This window comes from Ammospiza nelsoni, chromosome 1 (assembly GCF_027579445.1).
Source record: "Ammospiza nelsoni isolate bAmmNel1 chromosome 1, bAmmNel1.pri, whole genome shotgun sequence".
Taxonomy (NCBI): domain Eukaryota; kingdom Metazoa; phylum Chordata; class Aves; order Passeriformes; family Passerellidae; genus Ammospiza; species Ammospiza nelsoni.
The window spans coordinates 107,355,344-107,370,516 of NC_080633.1; the positions used below are offsets into that span (position 1 = coordinate 107,355,344).

The following is a 15,173-nucleotide window of genomic DNA, read 5'->3' on the forward strand; positions in this document are numbered from 1 at the left end:
CTGTCTTCAAAGGAGAGGTGTCTATTCATTCCTGGTGGTCACCTTTGTGTCCCTCCTCTGGACCTGCTCTAACATGTTCACATCTTTCTTGTGCTGAGGACCCAGAGCTGGATGTAGCACTCCAGGTGGGGATCTCATGAAGGCAGAAGAGGGGGGCAGAATTGCCTCCCTTGCCCTACTGGCAGCTCTGCTTTTGATGTGGCCCAGGATGCAGTTGGTCTTCTGGGCTTCAAGTGCACTGTTATCTATTAAATAATACCAACTTCTGTAGCCTGCTGGGGACTGCCAGTGCCAGTGATCCTCCCACCTCTGCTGTGCCATGAGCTACTTCATGTTCTTGTACCAAAAGGAATGGTACAAGCTGCTTGGAGTTTAGCCACATGAAGATTTTTGCACTGCAGCATCAACTTTCCATTAAAATAGAATGTTTTAGCAGTACATGTATAGCAAAAAGAATCACAGGCTGAATGCTAGAATTACCAAAGACTACTTAATCCCATTGCAGATATGAGCAGTCACTATTCAATGCATCTGATGTGATCTGGGGTGATAAAAGATCGTTTCTAAAACACTTCATTGCCTGTTCTGTAGAGGCAGAACTCGATGTGGGTTAGCTTTGGTGACACCAGGACTGGAGGATATCAAGTAGAGTACACAAGGCTCCCTCTCCTGGCTGAAACACTCAAGCAGCTTTCTATCTTACAGTAGTGCTGGCAAAAGTGAAATCACAGCCCTGTAGCTATGATAAACATGTCATCTTAGCCACATAGCCTGAGCAGGAATACATGACAGCAAGCAGTGCAAACACAAGTAGCATTTATGCATCCATATGTGGAATCATCACTTTTAGTCAAAGGTATATTGAAGTATTTTAACACAAAACAAGGCTAATCTGCAACTGCCAGATGCATGAGCCAGGTAAGTATTCAGTACATACTTTTAGAGTGTCCTGTAGGTCTGTAACAGATACTGCATCATCTTCATCATCACTGCTCAGCTGTTCCTGTGTGCAGTAGTGAGTGCTATATGCAGAGTGGTCCTCTATTGCTTCTAGCCAACTCTGGAAAGGAAAAAACAGAGTTAATAAACATTTCAAAGGTCATCCCCAAAACAAAGTATCATGCAAGCAGAACAACAAAATTTTCTCTTTATATAAATAAGATAGTCATTAGTAAAATGAGACATCTCAATAGGTAAAATATGGTTTGCTAGAAAATGCAACATGTATTGCAGATGAAATACTCTGTGGGCAGAGTACCACAGACTTAACTTATTATTAACCCTTAAGCAAAAATGTAACCCATGCCTCAGTCTATTCAAGGTCACATTAAAAAATCTTATTAATTAAAAGACCATAGGGAACATATTTTGTATCTTTGGATTTCTGTTCAGAGAGCAAGGTCCCTGTGACAAAGTCTGCTTTCTTATGTGTGACAAACTTTGTGCACAAAACCTCAAGCACTATCATAATTAAGAGGTAGATTCTTCTCCTGTTCATTGGATCACAGAGTGGCTGAGGCTGGCAGGGACCTCTGAAGGCCATCTAGTTCAACCCCTCTGCTCAAGAAGGCCCACCTAGAGCTGGTTGGCCAGGACATCCAACTGGCTTTTGAAAATCTTCAAGGATGGATATATCACAACTCCTGTGGGCCCCCTGTGCCAGGGCACGGCCACCCTCACACTTTATGTTCAGAGAGAAATCCCTGGGCTTCAGTTTGTGCCCATGGCCTCTGGTCCTGTCACCAGGCACCACTGAAAAAAGCCTGGCTCTGTCCCTCTTAGCACATCTCCTCAGGCATTTACCAACATAGGCACGCTTCCCTGAGTCTCCCCTTCTCCACACTGAGCAGTCCTAGCTCTCTCAGCTTTTCCTAGTAAAAGTGATGCTCTGATCCCTTCAATCACCTCCATGGCCCTTTGTTAGGTTCTCTTTAGTATGTTTGTATCTCTTTTGTTGTGAGAAGCCCAAAAATGGACACAGAACTCCAGCTGCCTCCACCCAAACTCCATCTCTAGTTAGTACACCTGCAGAAGCACAAGAGTGAATGTACTACAAATAGACCTAAAACTGTTTCAGAGGCACCTTTTGAGAAAATACAGTTTATTAGATCATCTGGGAGTATGGTTAAGAGTAGACTGTACCATTAAGCATTCTTTTGTTTGGGAATGAACTATGAAAGTGCAACAGAAGGAGGTTCCAATAGAAATTTACCACATGGAGAAGTGAATGAAGAACAGGAAGTTAGATAACAGGGCATAATGCAGGCACAGAGCTGGAAAACAAGGTAGCACTTATTTTAAAGAAGTAATTACAATGGGCCAATTTTTTTTGCTGCTTAATCTGTAACCATGCTAAAAGATTTAATATCTGCAGCAATGCTACCAAGTTCTGATGATCAAAACATGAAATACGCTGCTGCTAATGCATCCAAGTAGTATGCAAATTATTCATTATGGAAGTTACTTTATTTTAATGCCTTTCATAAAGAGTCATTATTACCTCTCTTGTTTGAGAAGGAACGTTATTTTTAGGAATCTTGAAACGATGAACAGTGTCATCAAAACATCTGACAGAAAAGAAGCAACTGTCTGTTGATTTTACCTAGAGCAAAGTGGAGAAAAAACAAAATTAGTATAATGAATCAGTCAGAAAAAAAAATAAAATAAGTGTATGCAAAGTATAAAATTATGCTTAACTCAGTAGTTTTTGCCTCAGCTTTGATCCAAGTAATTGTAACTTATAAAAACCTTGGTCAGAACAGTTTTCCAAAGTGTATCATTATGTCATTAATAGCAATACAGAGGTTCTTAAGGTTAAATATTATATTTGCATTTATTTGCACCACTTGATTCAGACAAAACCTCAGCAATGGCTCAAGATCACCAGTATTAAGGAATTTGTAGATACTGAAAAGCAAGTCACTTTTCCATACAATATGAGTGTATTTATAAGTGCAGTTTAATAGAACTTGTGGTGCCAGACAATGATAGGGCAGTTATAGAAATATGGAAATTATCTTAAATGCATCTTTCCTAAACACTTCATCTTGCTGGGCATTATAAATGACACCTGGCATTTGTTTTCTCTGTTCACCCCTTCCAAAACAGATTCCCACAAGCACAACAGAAATCAGTAAAGTTTTCCAAATGTCACCTTCAACATTTTTTAGTCTTTCCACTGAGATCAGCTTAAGTTATGCAATCGGTCACAAGCAGCCAGGGACAGCTAAGGAGGAACTGGAGCTTTGGCTATTCCAGATCACATGCCTCAAACTGACCCATTCTGCTTTCAGGATACCTTGTGTGTCTAAATCTTCAATGCTTTAGAAAGCAGTGAAGGAGCTTTATGGCCACTTTACGTAAAAGAACACTTTGCTGGACAGGAACAAGCATTTCTTTCAACAGCACAAGCTTTCTCCCTATTTTATAACAAAGATCAGGTTACCAATCCAGTGGAAGTTTTCATTAACCAGGAATGAAATACAATGGAACATAAAAAAAACAACTCAGTAGTTACAACACATTCCTACCGTGCAGACAGCTTGTGTTAGATGCTTGCACCCCTGACGATGATCATTATTCACAGCATCAGCTCTTTGAAAGAAGAAGAGATTTAGTGAAGAAGACAGGAATTATTTAAACTGCTGTTCAGAAATGTAACCACAGGACTTACTGTCTCCGATACCAGGAAAGCACTCCATGTTCTAGAACTATCCAGTAGAGTTTCCAACCAAAAAATCGTGAGCTCTAAAAGAGGAAAAAAAAGGCTAGCTAAGCTCAACAGAATACTTTCAGTATAGACAGCTCAGTGTGCAGCTGCAGTGTGAGCTGCAGAACTGAGCTCTGGGTGCTAGGAGCCTGAGGCAAGAGACCATGAAGTGGCAATGACCCTGTGCTTAGCCGAAGCCACAGGGACTTTGTGGTGTCAGGAGCTGAGGACTCAGCATGAAGACTCCTGACTTTCACACACTTAGATTGCAAGGGCTGAAAACCCCAGGGGTTCCTTCGTTTGGGTACCTCCTCAGAGGCACCAGCCCAAGCTGCTATCTTGTTACTGCACAATGATCAAAGATCCAGACATCTGACACTCAGCTATAGGAAACCAAGGGTCAAGCTGGTAAGGAAACCTTGTCAGACTGAGTGTAGTGAGTTTAGGGAGCTAAGCTGGGCACTTGTCAACTCCCTGAAGCCACCAACTGCAAAGGGGCTTCAGTCCCAGCAATTAAAAATCTCTGGTGGAAGAAGTGTGATGGACAGAGTGACTCCTGCATGGTCAGGCAGAGAAGCTTCCTTAACACTTAAAATTAGTAAACATTACAAAAACCTTTTTGGTTCTGCATATCCTGATGATCACAGCAACTAGAGAGTATTTTATAAGTGCAGCACTACTCCTGTTTTTGGAACCACCTAAAGATAACAGTTGAGCCTGCTATTCAGTAAGAACTGAAATATTAAAATGTTGTACTTTTTAATATTACAGGAATTGGTGGTCACCACACTATTTTATAAAATCAAAAGAGAAACAAAACACATTGACATCTCCAGCTACAACATTTTATCTTTCTCAAGCTTTAGCACACAGTTCTTTTTTAAGAACAGTTCCTTATATTACAATTGTGATATAGGAAAATTTACACTGAAGAAATCTTTAAAGATTTCATTAAGCAACACAATTAAACATTCATGTAGACCTTAGATTCACTTGAGCAACACAGCAAAATGAGCTTTAAACTCTTTGAATGCCATCTTCCCACTAAGTTTTAAAATTTTCAGAAGATGATGGCAAAACATTAGTCACAGTTTCTTAAAGACAATGTATCAGTCAGAGATTATCAAAGTCATCTATTGAGGAAAGAAAAATCTTTTTGCCCACACAAAAAGAACAATGCCTTATCACAGTGTAGCTTTGCCACAAAAATTAGAAAGAAATAAAGATTTTAGTTACTGAGGTTAAGATCAGGGTACCACAAATCTGGTAGCTGCTCCACTCAGCCAGCCCATCTATACATATTAAACAAAATGACTATTAAGTACTACTCAAAAATTCTTTCACTCATCAGTTATCACTAAAATATAGAAAAAAGGACATACTTTGAAATCTTACAAGCAATTTTAGAAAGGGAAATAAGCCATACCTTCCACAGGAGACCTTCATATCGCCTCAGGGGTTTGTTGATAACCTGCATAGAAATTAAAGCTCATATAGTAATAGCTTCAACTAGACAGCCTTGGCATTTTAAATTGATACAAAAGTTCCTACCTTTCCAGTTTTACCTGCCAGTATCAGTTTCATTTCTGCACCTTGGGCTAGATCAAGGGGTGTCTGATCTGTTTAGTAACAAGACAAGGCATGAGAATTTGATGCAAATAAACTTAGATGTACTTTAAAATAATTTGACACTCATTACCCATCAGTTTGGCCTTCAAGCATCTGCACTTGTAATTGGGAACATCAACTCCTCAAGGGCAGAAGACTAAAAAAGGTATTGAACTTCAAGGCACTGCACTGCTTGTCAGAGTTCTACTAACCACAGAGAGCCCTTTGCCCTTACAAATTTAAATTTAGTTTTAGCTTCCAGCTATAAAAACCAGTTTAGGACACTCACAAATACCAAGACAGAGGCATCTTTAAACAGAGGACAAGAACACAGTTTGCATAACATGTGCATCAAGTTTTCCTCTTTGTGGTTTCATTAGAGGCCTTCTACTAAGGAGTGACTTTGTCTTGGGCACATTTTCAGTCTTGCTTTTTTTTGTTACCTGTGTTCAGTGTTTAGCATCAAGAAAACAAAAGCCAGGCACATTTTACTGTTAAGACAGTCAGTAAATTTTCCAGAAATGTGCAAGCTTGGACAATAAAAGCACATACAATAAGTATTTTGCTACAGTTCTCCTGCCCCTTGCAATTTAGCCACTGTTGGCCTTCCTTTATTAGTGAGACAAAGCTTGTAAAGCACTGTAAGATTTTGCCTGAACGCTGTGTAATAAGTAACACAGCTTGCAGAAGATGTTGAATTCGTGTTTCCACTTAACATTTAACATACTTTTCATTTGGTACTCACCATTTTTATTTCTTATTTTAGGATCTGCTCCATTTTTTAGAAGTTTCAATGCACAGTGCTTATGAGCACGGTATGCTGCACAGTGCAAGGGCGTGTTCCCCATCTGATCTGTACAGTTAATATCAGGTGGCTTGCGCTTGTTTAACTGGAAAAAAACAAAGTTCTTGCTACTTATCAGTTTTCCCCCCTCTCCAGATGCCATATTCTCTCTTTTGAAAATTAGTTGTTCCTAACTAGGATGCTTCAGTGTAGATCTGGCAAAAAAGAGGGCATTTAGCAAGAGTTATGACAAGGGCAAGGAGTGCAACAATCAAACAAGACATTCAGCTAGAGCAAAGAACTTCAATGTTTTGCTTGCTATACCCCTTCCACCTCTGCTGCACAATATGGACACATTTTTCTGTTCAACTGCAGTGCCAGGGAAAATTGCACAGTACTGCAGTTCAGTCATTTATATGCTAGAAGGGCCCTGCCCAGCTCTACTGTCAAAAGTCCGCTGTTCTTCATAGAAGACTCCCAGGCACAGCGCAGAAGTTAGCACAGGCCAGTGCTAATCCAGAAAAAAATTGTGCAGCCCCCCTGTTTCAGAGAGTAAGAACTTTGTACTGAAGGGTGGCAGACCTGCCAGTCCCAATGCCAGATATCCTAGGCCATTTACAGCTTCTAGGATAGGCAATCTGTTATACAAACAGTTTTGCTGCATTCTTAAGTCTATTAAGATAAAAGTAGCTATGTAACCAGGGAAAAAAAACCAACCCAAATTGAGTTTTACTTGCACACAATATAAATGCTTTGAGAAACTGACCCCTTCAAAGAGAAGGGTCATGAAGCATAACACTGCTAACTACCTTAAAACACCACTACACTTCTACTCAAACATGTGGCTACTGGATGCTTACATGGGGGTTGGACTGAATGATCTGTAGAGGTCCCTTCCAACCCAAACCATTTCATGCACTACCAGCCTCTTAAGCTCACAAGCCAGATGGGAGTGCCTCACTAGAAAGGCTAAGTTACTGATAAGCAGCCTTAGGAGACCAGAGTCACCAGTGCATGACAACAACTTTTGAGAAACTCAGTTTAAGTACTCATATTAGGCATATGCTTAGACAAAATTACAAAATAATAACAGAATTCCCATGGCCATAATTCAACAGCAACTACTTTATATGTACCTCAGAAGTAGTCCTATAAGGGATAAACTACTTATCCCTTATACAAGTTATTGTTTACAGATCAACTGGTAAGAGAACAAAAGTCAAAAAGAGGGAGTTTGTGGAAGTGTACCCTCATTAACACTGTAGTCAAATACTTGCATTCCTGAGGATTCCTAAGCTTTAGCTCTTTCCAACCAGTTGTTTTACGTTTACTTCCTCTTCTGACTTCTTGCCTCCATACCTTTTAAGCCACATGCCTGTGCTTTCAGCACCTTATGCCATACTACAAGGGAATATTTGGAAGGAAGCTTCATGCATCAACTCATTCAGATAAAAATCTCTCCAGTCACTTCAGGAAATGTACAGTACATTTTTGAGAACTCACAGGAAGAACACACTGGCTTTGCCTCAAGTAGACTAAGGAGCCTGGGTTAAGATTCAGCTGCTGAAGATCTAACTTCTAGTAAATAACATGTTCTGGTGTTAGATGTCACAGTAAAAGTAGATATAAGCAGGTAAAGTTCCATGAGCATCATAGTCTGCTAATAAAAAAATTTAAGTAGGAGCAAAAATGCCTGAACAATCAGTAGGTAAAGTACGGTGAATTTTGGAGCTAAAGGACAGTTATGAAGAGCTACACAAATTCTGCCCAGAGGTATCAACCTAAGGGTAGGAAAGTCAAAGAGTAGGAAACCATAGAACTGTAAATGTATTCCAAGGAACACCTGTTAAGGATTGACTTAAAACTGACTCCAGGTCAAAAACATGAAAATATTATGAAAGGTTTTAAAAGTCAATATATAGCTGTCTTTATATATACAGAGCTCAAAGATAGCAAATATAAAAAATAAAAGAAATATTAAAAAAATAAAAGAAATAGTGAAATTATTAAAAATAAATATTAAAAATATAAAAATATTTTAAAAAATAATATCACTTAGAAATTACAATGTTCACAGGGAGAATTACATGCTCATGCATAGTAACATGCCACATTAAAGAAAGCAAAGTTTTTAATGACAGATTTCTAGAAGGAGCCACTTTTTTCCCAATTTTATTTTCACATGAGCTTAAGGATCAGCAGACATGTAACAAGTATTAAAATTATCAGAATCAGAACAGATCACTTATGTCAGTGTATTAATTACAATTAGCACAGTTGTGAAGTGTATTAATGCATTTTTTAATGCATATTTTTCTACATCTTAGGTGCTGTGTACAGCTCTGGTTCTCTCTCCATTTCCAAGAGGACAGTACAAAATCTCCAAAAAAGAATTACAAGGATGACCAAAGATTTAACAAGGGTTTCCATGAAAGGAGCTAGAAAGACAAAGCGCTTTGGGCTATAAGAAAAAAAATTAGAGTGGTGGAAGTAAATTGCGAAGAGATGTTCACTTCTGGCTTCCAGGCAGAAAAATAAAGAAAATCAGATATCTCAATATACTAATCTCACATTTGTGAATTTTGATGCCTGAAAAGGCATTTCTAAAGGTGCTAAGTCGGTAAAAACCGTTCCATCCTGCATGTCTTACTTCCAAGGACACTCTTCAGGACTTTCCAAAGTGTGAGTTCAAGCATTGGGACTCTGCTTCATAACCCAGCTGGATTTGGTCCTGAGCAACATGCTCTAGTTCATTCTGCTCTGCAAACAGAAGCTGGACTGAATCACATCAAGAGGCACCCTCCAGTCTTTCTGTGATCTACTTCTGCCACAGCCTTACCAGGCCATCATATGGTTCATCTGGGATTACTATGAGTGTGCACACACAAAAATTCAGTTATGAACTCCTGCTCAGCATGAAACTGTGCTGGGCAGACAACTGTCTATTAAAAACTACAATGGATGCTAATGAGAAAGAGCTTATTTTCAAGATTAAAGACAGGCCACACTGTGGTGAAACTCTAGACATCCATGACATTAAAGTATCCACAATAACATACTAAGCTTATCTCAGCAGACCATGAACCATTACACTGATGTTTACAACTAACAAGCTAACTCTATCTAAAGGATTTAAAAACATGAAAGAAGTTGAAAACTGTTGGTTTTGCAACCTCCAACAAAGAGGAAAATCCTTGAGGGTTCAGCACCTTACCAATATAACACAGGGCACAGCACTAATATTCCATAGTCACAGCCTTTGAAATGCAAGGCACAAAGTTATATTTTGTTACATCAGCATAATGGATTGAATCACTTGACTTGAATTCTTACCAAGGCAGTCAGTTTCCCTGTTTCCCCCTCTCTTGCTGCTCCTAAGAGGAGTTCTTCCAGTTTCCTTTCTTGTGTCCTTTCCACTGCTAAAAAAAAAAAAAAAAAAAAAAAAGTAATTCTCAGTAAAGTACATATGAAGTACAGCATTCAAACAAGTATAGCAAAACAAGCCTAGAGAAGTAAATGTTTCCAGTATTATTTAATTGGGACAGGTATAAATAGAATATTTACTCAGAAACATCTGTGACAGAGCAAAAATATGTTCAAAGCACATAAACTCTGATAAGATGTGTAAGTTTGTATACACGTACAAATATATAATACTATTATTTCAATACTTAGAATCAAGCCCACTCCCTGCAGAAGGGAAAATGGGAACAATGCAACACCCTCATCTCAGATCTTCCCTATGTATTTTTCAGCTTCTCTTCTGCTCTTATCATCCTACCAAAATTTTATTCTTCTCTAATGATTCAGCAGATGAGCAGTGGAAATGAGTTATTTGTGCATTTGCACGTAGAATCAGAAGAAAGATCACTTCATATATGCAGTCTGTGGTAGTGGACACAGAGCTCCATCAGTATTTAAGAGTATTACATAGTAATACCAGGAAGCAAAAAATTTCGGAGAGTTTTTTGAACTCTCCGAAATTATAATCAGTGAACTAGATTAGTATTTGGACACCATCTGCCTCATCTCTGACACCTGTGAGGCCATGGAGGAAACAAGGGGAAGTGCTTTTATTTTTTATGCCTTTTGACACAATGTCTAAGACTGCAATAGCAAGTACTAAATCTGATCCATAACTGGGTCACCTTTGCAAACTGTTGGGAATTTTGCTCTCTAATGATTTGTTTGACACAAAGTCACTTACTGTTCTTGACTTGACTTTTGTCTCTTTCAGTGAGCCAAGGCTTTGACTGCCCACATACCACTCAAATCTGTAGCAAGGACTATCCCAGCAGGACTGAAATAGTAACCTAAATAATGCTATTTGTATTCATAATACTTAACTCTCGAGTCCCAAAAAAACCCCACTTGTCAGTACTGCAGACAAGAACCAAAAACTATGACTGTTTTCTTTCTAATAACCAAATTTAAAAAGAAAATTCAACTGAGATTCTGTAACTTGCAGGAAAAATAGCAGCTTTTAGAATGCACACATGTGAAAAAAAACCCAAAACAAACTTTGACCTATTAAAGTTACCTTCCAACATATTCCTTATGTCTTTGTCATAGGTAACTTCTTTTGCAGTCTCTCCACTGCCGTTAACAATAGAAGGATCAGCATTATGCTGCAAGAGTAACATCACCACCTCCTGAAAAACAATTTGAAAACCACTGCTTATCTGTCTGTGTAACTGCAAGGCCACAATCAAGCTTTCCAGCTATTGACATGCTGTAAAATGAGCTTTGCAACCAACAGCTTCTCACCACTGCTGGTTTCTTATGAAAACAGGAAGGGATGTTTTAGAGAGATTGAAGAGTGAGACTAACTGCAACATTTTCTCTCCCATCAGTCAGGCTGAAGGAACCAACAGGAGGTAAAGCTGAACAGACTGACCCTGAAAAGCTGGTGTACCTGGTGTGAATGCTGACTTGGACAGATAAAAATGGTACAACTGGCTTTGTAAGTAAGTAGTCACTCCTGAAGGGCCAAGATGTTATCCATCTGTATTCCATAGTTTTGGAATGATGTATTCCAAGATGTATTCCATAGTTTTGGAATGATGGTGGCCATGGTGGGGGAAATCAAACTAGTGTAAAATTACACAGGCCCATAAAAAGCTCTTTAGTTCTAATTAACTATGAAGAAACAGCTCTTCCAAACACCAAATGGGCCTGTGTGTCCTAATTTAAGAGATTTCTTTCCCCTCCACAAGCTACTAAGATTAAAACAATGTGGTTTCTCTCTGTGGGTTTTTGTTTTGTACAGTTATGCAAGCTAGGCAATGTGCCTAATCCTTCTGAACACACTGTACCAAAACAGACAATAAGTCATTTTTAGACCCTGTAAAAACATCTTTTTGAAGTGATCTTATTGCTAGCACTTTCTTAATAATTCTACAAGTGAGGCTTTAAAAAGGCACCATACTTTACCTTACGGCCCGTGAAAGCTGCACGATGGAGCGGAGTGTCCCCCATGTCATTCAGCACATTCACATCTGCACCTGCCTAAACAGCAAGACCAACAGACATCTGAATATCCTTCCAACAAGAACTACATGGCTATTTCCTCTCCTTGGGAGGAAGGGGAGACAGGACACTAATGTAGACCTAGTGGCAAATCAGATCAGAACTGTAATACAGTTATTCTGGAAACAAGGATAAAGTATGTATCTAAGATCCACAGCCAACATTCTCTCAACTGCTTCAAAAAGGAAAAGCCCCCTGCATTTTTCCAGGAATATCCAACACTTTTAAGAAGAGAGTATATGGAAAGTAAGTTTAAAACAAGGTGTGGGTGCTGTTATTGTCTTGTTTTTGTTTGGCTTGGGTTGTTTGGGATTTTGTAGGTCTTCCTATTAAATCTCCCTTCCTTTTGTCACACACTTTCTCCATCCCATGCCTTTTATCTGAAAGGAGGAGTCTTTGCCACACTGCACAGGCACTCTTCCAAGAAACCAAGAAATCCTATCCTTCTTTCATTAAGTATTTCTTCTACGCCACTCTACCTAACCTCTCAAAGGGTCAAAGAGAGGGCAGGGCATACTTAACTTCATCACATATGCTTAGATCACATGATTTAGCCAGGTCATTGCTGTCTGCCTCAATTGATGAACCTAACTAGTTCCAAAACTCTGTTTCTGATAATGCCTCCTTCACTTGCTCTTTGCACAAGTACATACACACTTATACTTGCCTAGCTTTCAGAAGTGCACAGACTCACTTATTTCTCACTTGGTTCTTTAAATAGTACCCTTTCAAGAGCCCTATCAAAAGAACTAAAAGTATTTGTACTTCTATACTCTATACTCTTCCAACTCTTCAGGCTGGATGCTTGATAAATGCATAAATCAAGTGATAAAACTTTACCTTCTGCTTTAAATAACCTGCTTGAATTGAAAATGGCTTTATTTACTAAGCAAGTGTACTTGCTAGAGAAGAATTTCTCAAAGAAATCTCAAATTTGTTTCCTCCTTTAAAGTCTGGACTATGCTGGCAGCTTTTATTCTTAATGAAAATCAAGTTTAGATTAGCTTTGCACTTGAGACTGTTTATCACACTGCTGCCATCCAGCAAAATCTTTCAAATATTAAAGAGGGTCTAATATAGTTAAGGTTGGTTGAAGCTACCCTGAGACCAAAAACAAAAAACAATTCGGTCAGAAACCACATAGTCACTGCATTTGCAGTTGTTTTGCAAATAGAAACACATAAATTTTGATAACACAAGTCCATAGTTTCAAAATTCACCATGCAGTTCATTATTTCAAAGATGTTAGAAAGAAATAATGAGTCCAACTGTATTAGTCTGTGCCTGAAAGAAACACATACAGGCTATTTTGCACAAAATTCTGTGCATATTTCTATGCACAATATAAAATTAGATCAATCAGCATTTTTTGTATTTGAGACACTTTAAGCTTTTCTACAACTTGGTAACTGAAATTGCCTAAACTTAAGCACTTTATGTACAACAGTAAACTAATCAAACTGTTGAAGTAATTGCATTACTAGTATCACATGCTGTGATATATTGTATTCTACTATCACATGGTATGATATATGTATTATACACAGATACCCAGTAAGCTTCAAAAAACCTGAGCTTTCATGAGTGCTCACCTATATATTGTACATCTTTGGCTCCAACATGCAGACAGTTACACTCCAAGAGAAAACCAGCCAAGTACCAATAATTGTAAAAACTGATCAGAGTAAGGGCCAGTACACTACTGTATAGACTTCCACTGTCACTATTTTGGGTCCTTCTAAACCAGGCCTATCTTAATGCCACAACAATCAGTTATGTCTATGCTTCATGTAGATAAACTGTAGGAGTGCCTCTGCCTCTCTGCAAAGCCTCTTTTCTTCTACCACAAAAACCTGAAGAAACACTAACTGCTTCTAGCACTTCACAGAGAGGAAAACAGATATATACCTTCAGCAAATCCTCTACCACAACAGCATGTCCAAAGTAGCAAGCAAGGTGAAGAGGTGTCCAACCCATATTAGACTTACTTCTGCCTAAAAGACAAAACAGGAAAATTAAGTTTTGATCACACAGTACAAAAGAGTACTGTCATGTGCTCGGAGGTTGTCATGGATGACCATTTTTCACAGCAGCAGAGGAACAAAGAGGCTGGAATCATCCATACTACTCATTATTTAAATTACTAAATCAGGAGGCTGTTTGAGAAAGCTGGTTTCAAATCTAAAAAAAAAATATCAAAACAAAGCACCAAAAAAACCCCCAAACCTTAACAAATCCAACAAAATCAACTCCAAAAAGCCCAAACAAAAATCCCACAACCTTTTGAAAGGGAAAAGTTATGTCACCTGACTGAGAATAAAACTTTTCTTTGTACGTAACACCTTTCAATACTAGCAAGTAGCTTCAGTTACTTTCATTCTTTATTCACTATGAAAATCGCACATGCAAGCACATTTTTCTCTTGTTTTTCAAAAAACTCTTTGGTTTACACAATTTTATTTTCTTCACATAAATGAGAGGTAAGACAACTCATCTTTCAAACAAAGGATTCAAAATAAAATAGGTGGAATGATCTAATGTTGAGGGTTTTGTTGTTAGTTTTTTTTGTTGCCTTGTGCTTTACTCAGTTCTGATAAAGACAGCCTCACTAAGAAATGTGCTTTGAAATCTTTATGCACAGTGGAACTCATTTATCATCTACAACTCTAAGTTGCAGAATTATAAAGCACAGACAAAAAGCAGGCACAGAAATGAACACGTAAAGGAAAATATGATTTATGCTTTAAAGAGCATTTAAAACATGACCTGGAACACTGGCTGAATGAAATTCAACAATTCCCCTACAATCATTTCTTTTAAAAGCAAGATATTAAAGCATTAAAGATTACTCAAGTTAACAACTCACTTTACTTTCCAACTGCAACACTCAACTATATTAAGCAAAATAAACCTGTATCTTGCTTTTAACTAAGCAATACACACACAGCATTACAGTGTCATCTAAAAGCTATCATTTTGTACTTGGAAGAAAAATGAAAATAAGGCAGTAGAAATTGTTTTTAAATCATTGCCACCATTAAGTTTTCCCCTGTCACATAAGCTCAAGTACTGAGGCATGGAACACGCATAAGATAAGTTTGCCCTGAGAAAACAAGCCACAAGCACAAGGAAAATACACTGTTCATCTTGAAAGTTCATCATCTCTCTTGCTCTCATATTAAAAATTAACATTAGAACATAGTTCAGAGCTGAAATATTTTCCCATTTCTTATAACTGTTTCCAGCTAACATTCCCACCCTTTATTGACAATTTCTTTTGTAATTTGATTCTCTTTCTTCTCAACTCTTGTTGTTTCCAATCCCAGATTTAGATCTTTCCCTCATTACAGTCTGGCCTACACCAGACCTCCTACCCTACGTTACTGATGGGCCAAAGTACCACAAAAAATATATCCTGTGTGGACCACTAACTCTGGGGGGGATAGTTATGTTGGATAACATACTAAATGGACATCACTCATCCCTCAGTCCAGTAGGGAGTAATGTTCATTCAAAGACTACAAAAGAGATCTGAGTTGCACT

The 15,173-nt window shown here is 38.3% G+C and overlaps 1 protein-coding gene across 1 annotated transcript in view; it reads right to left on the reverse strand.

Annotated features, from left to right (window-relative positions):
• Positions 1-15,173, reverse strand: part of OSBPL1A (oxysterol binding protein like 1A) — a 78,047-nt gene that overhangs the window by 53,791 nt on the left and 9,083 nt on the right. The window contains exons 4-14 of the mRNA XM_059471443.1: positions 13,539-13,624; positions 11,535-11,609; positions 10,642-10,753; positions 9,435-9,520; positions 6,063-6,207; positions 5,261-5,328; positions 5,136-5,180; positions 3,674-3,747; positions 3,531-3,594; positions 2,501-2,602; positions 938-1,060 (exon numbers count right to left, since the gene is read on the reverse strand). Of these exons, the coding sequence (XP_059327426.1) occupies positions 938-1,060; positions 2,501-2,602; positions 3,531-3,594; positions 3,674-3,747; positions 5,136-5,180; positions 5,261-5,328; positions 6,063-6,207; positions 9,435-9,520; positions 10,642-10,753; positions 11,535-11,609; positions 13,539-13,624 (980 nt within the window). The remainder of the gene's footprint in view (positions 1-937; positions 1,061-2,500; positions 2,603-3,530; positions 3,595-3,673; positions 3,748-5,135; positions 5,181-5,260; positions 5,329-6,062; positions 6,208-9,434; positions 9,521-10,641; positions 10,754-11,534; positions 11,610-13,538; positions 13,625-15,173) is intronic.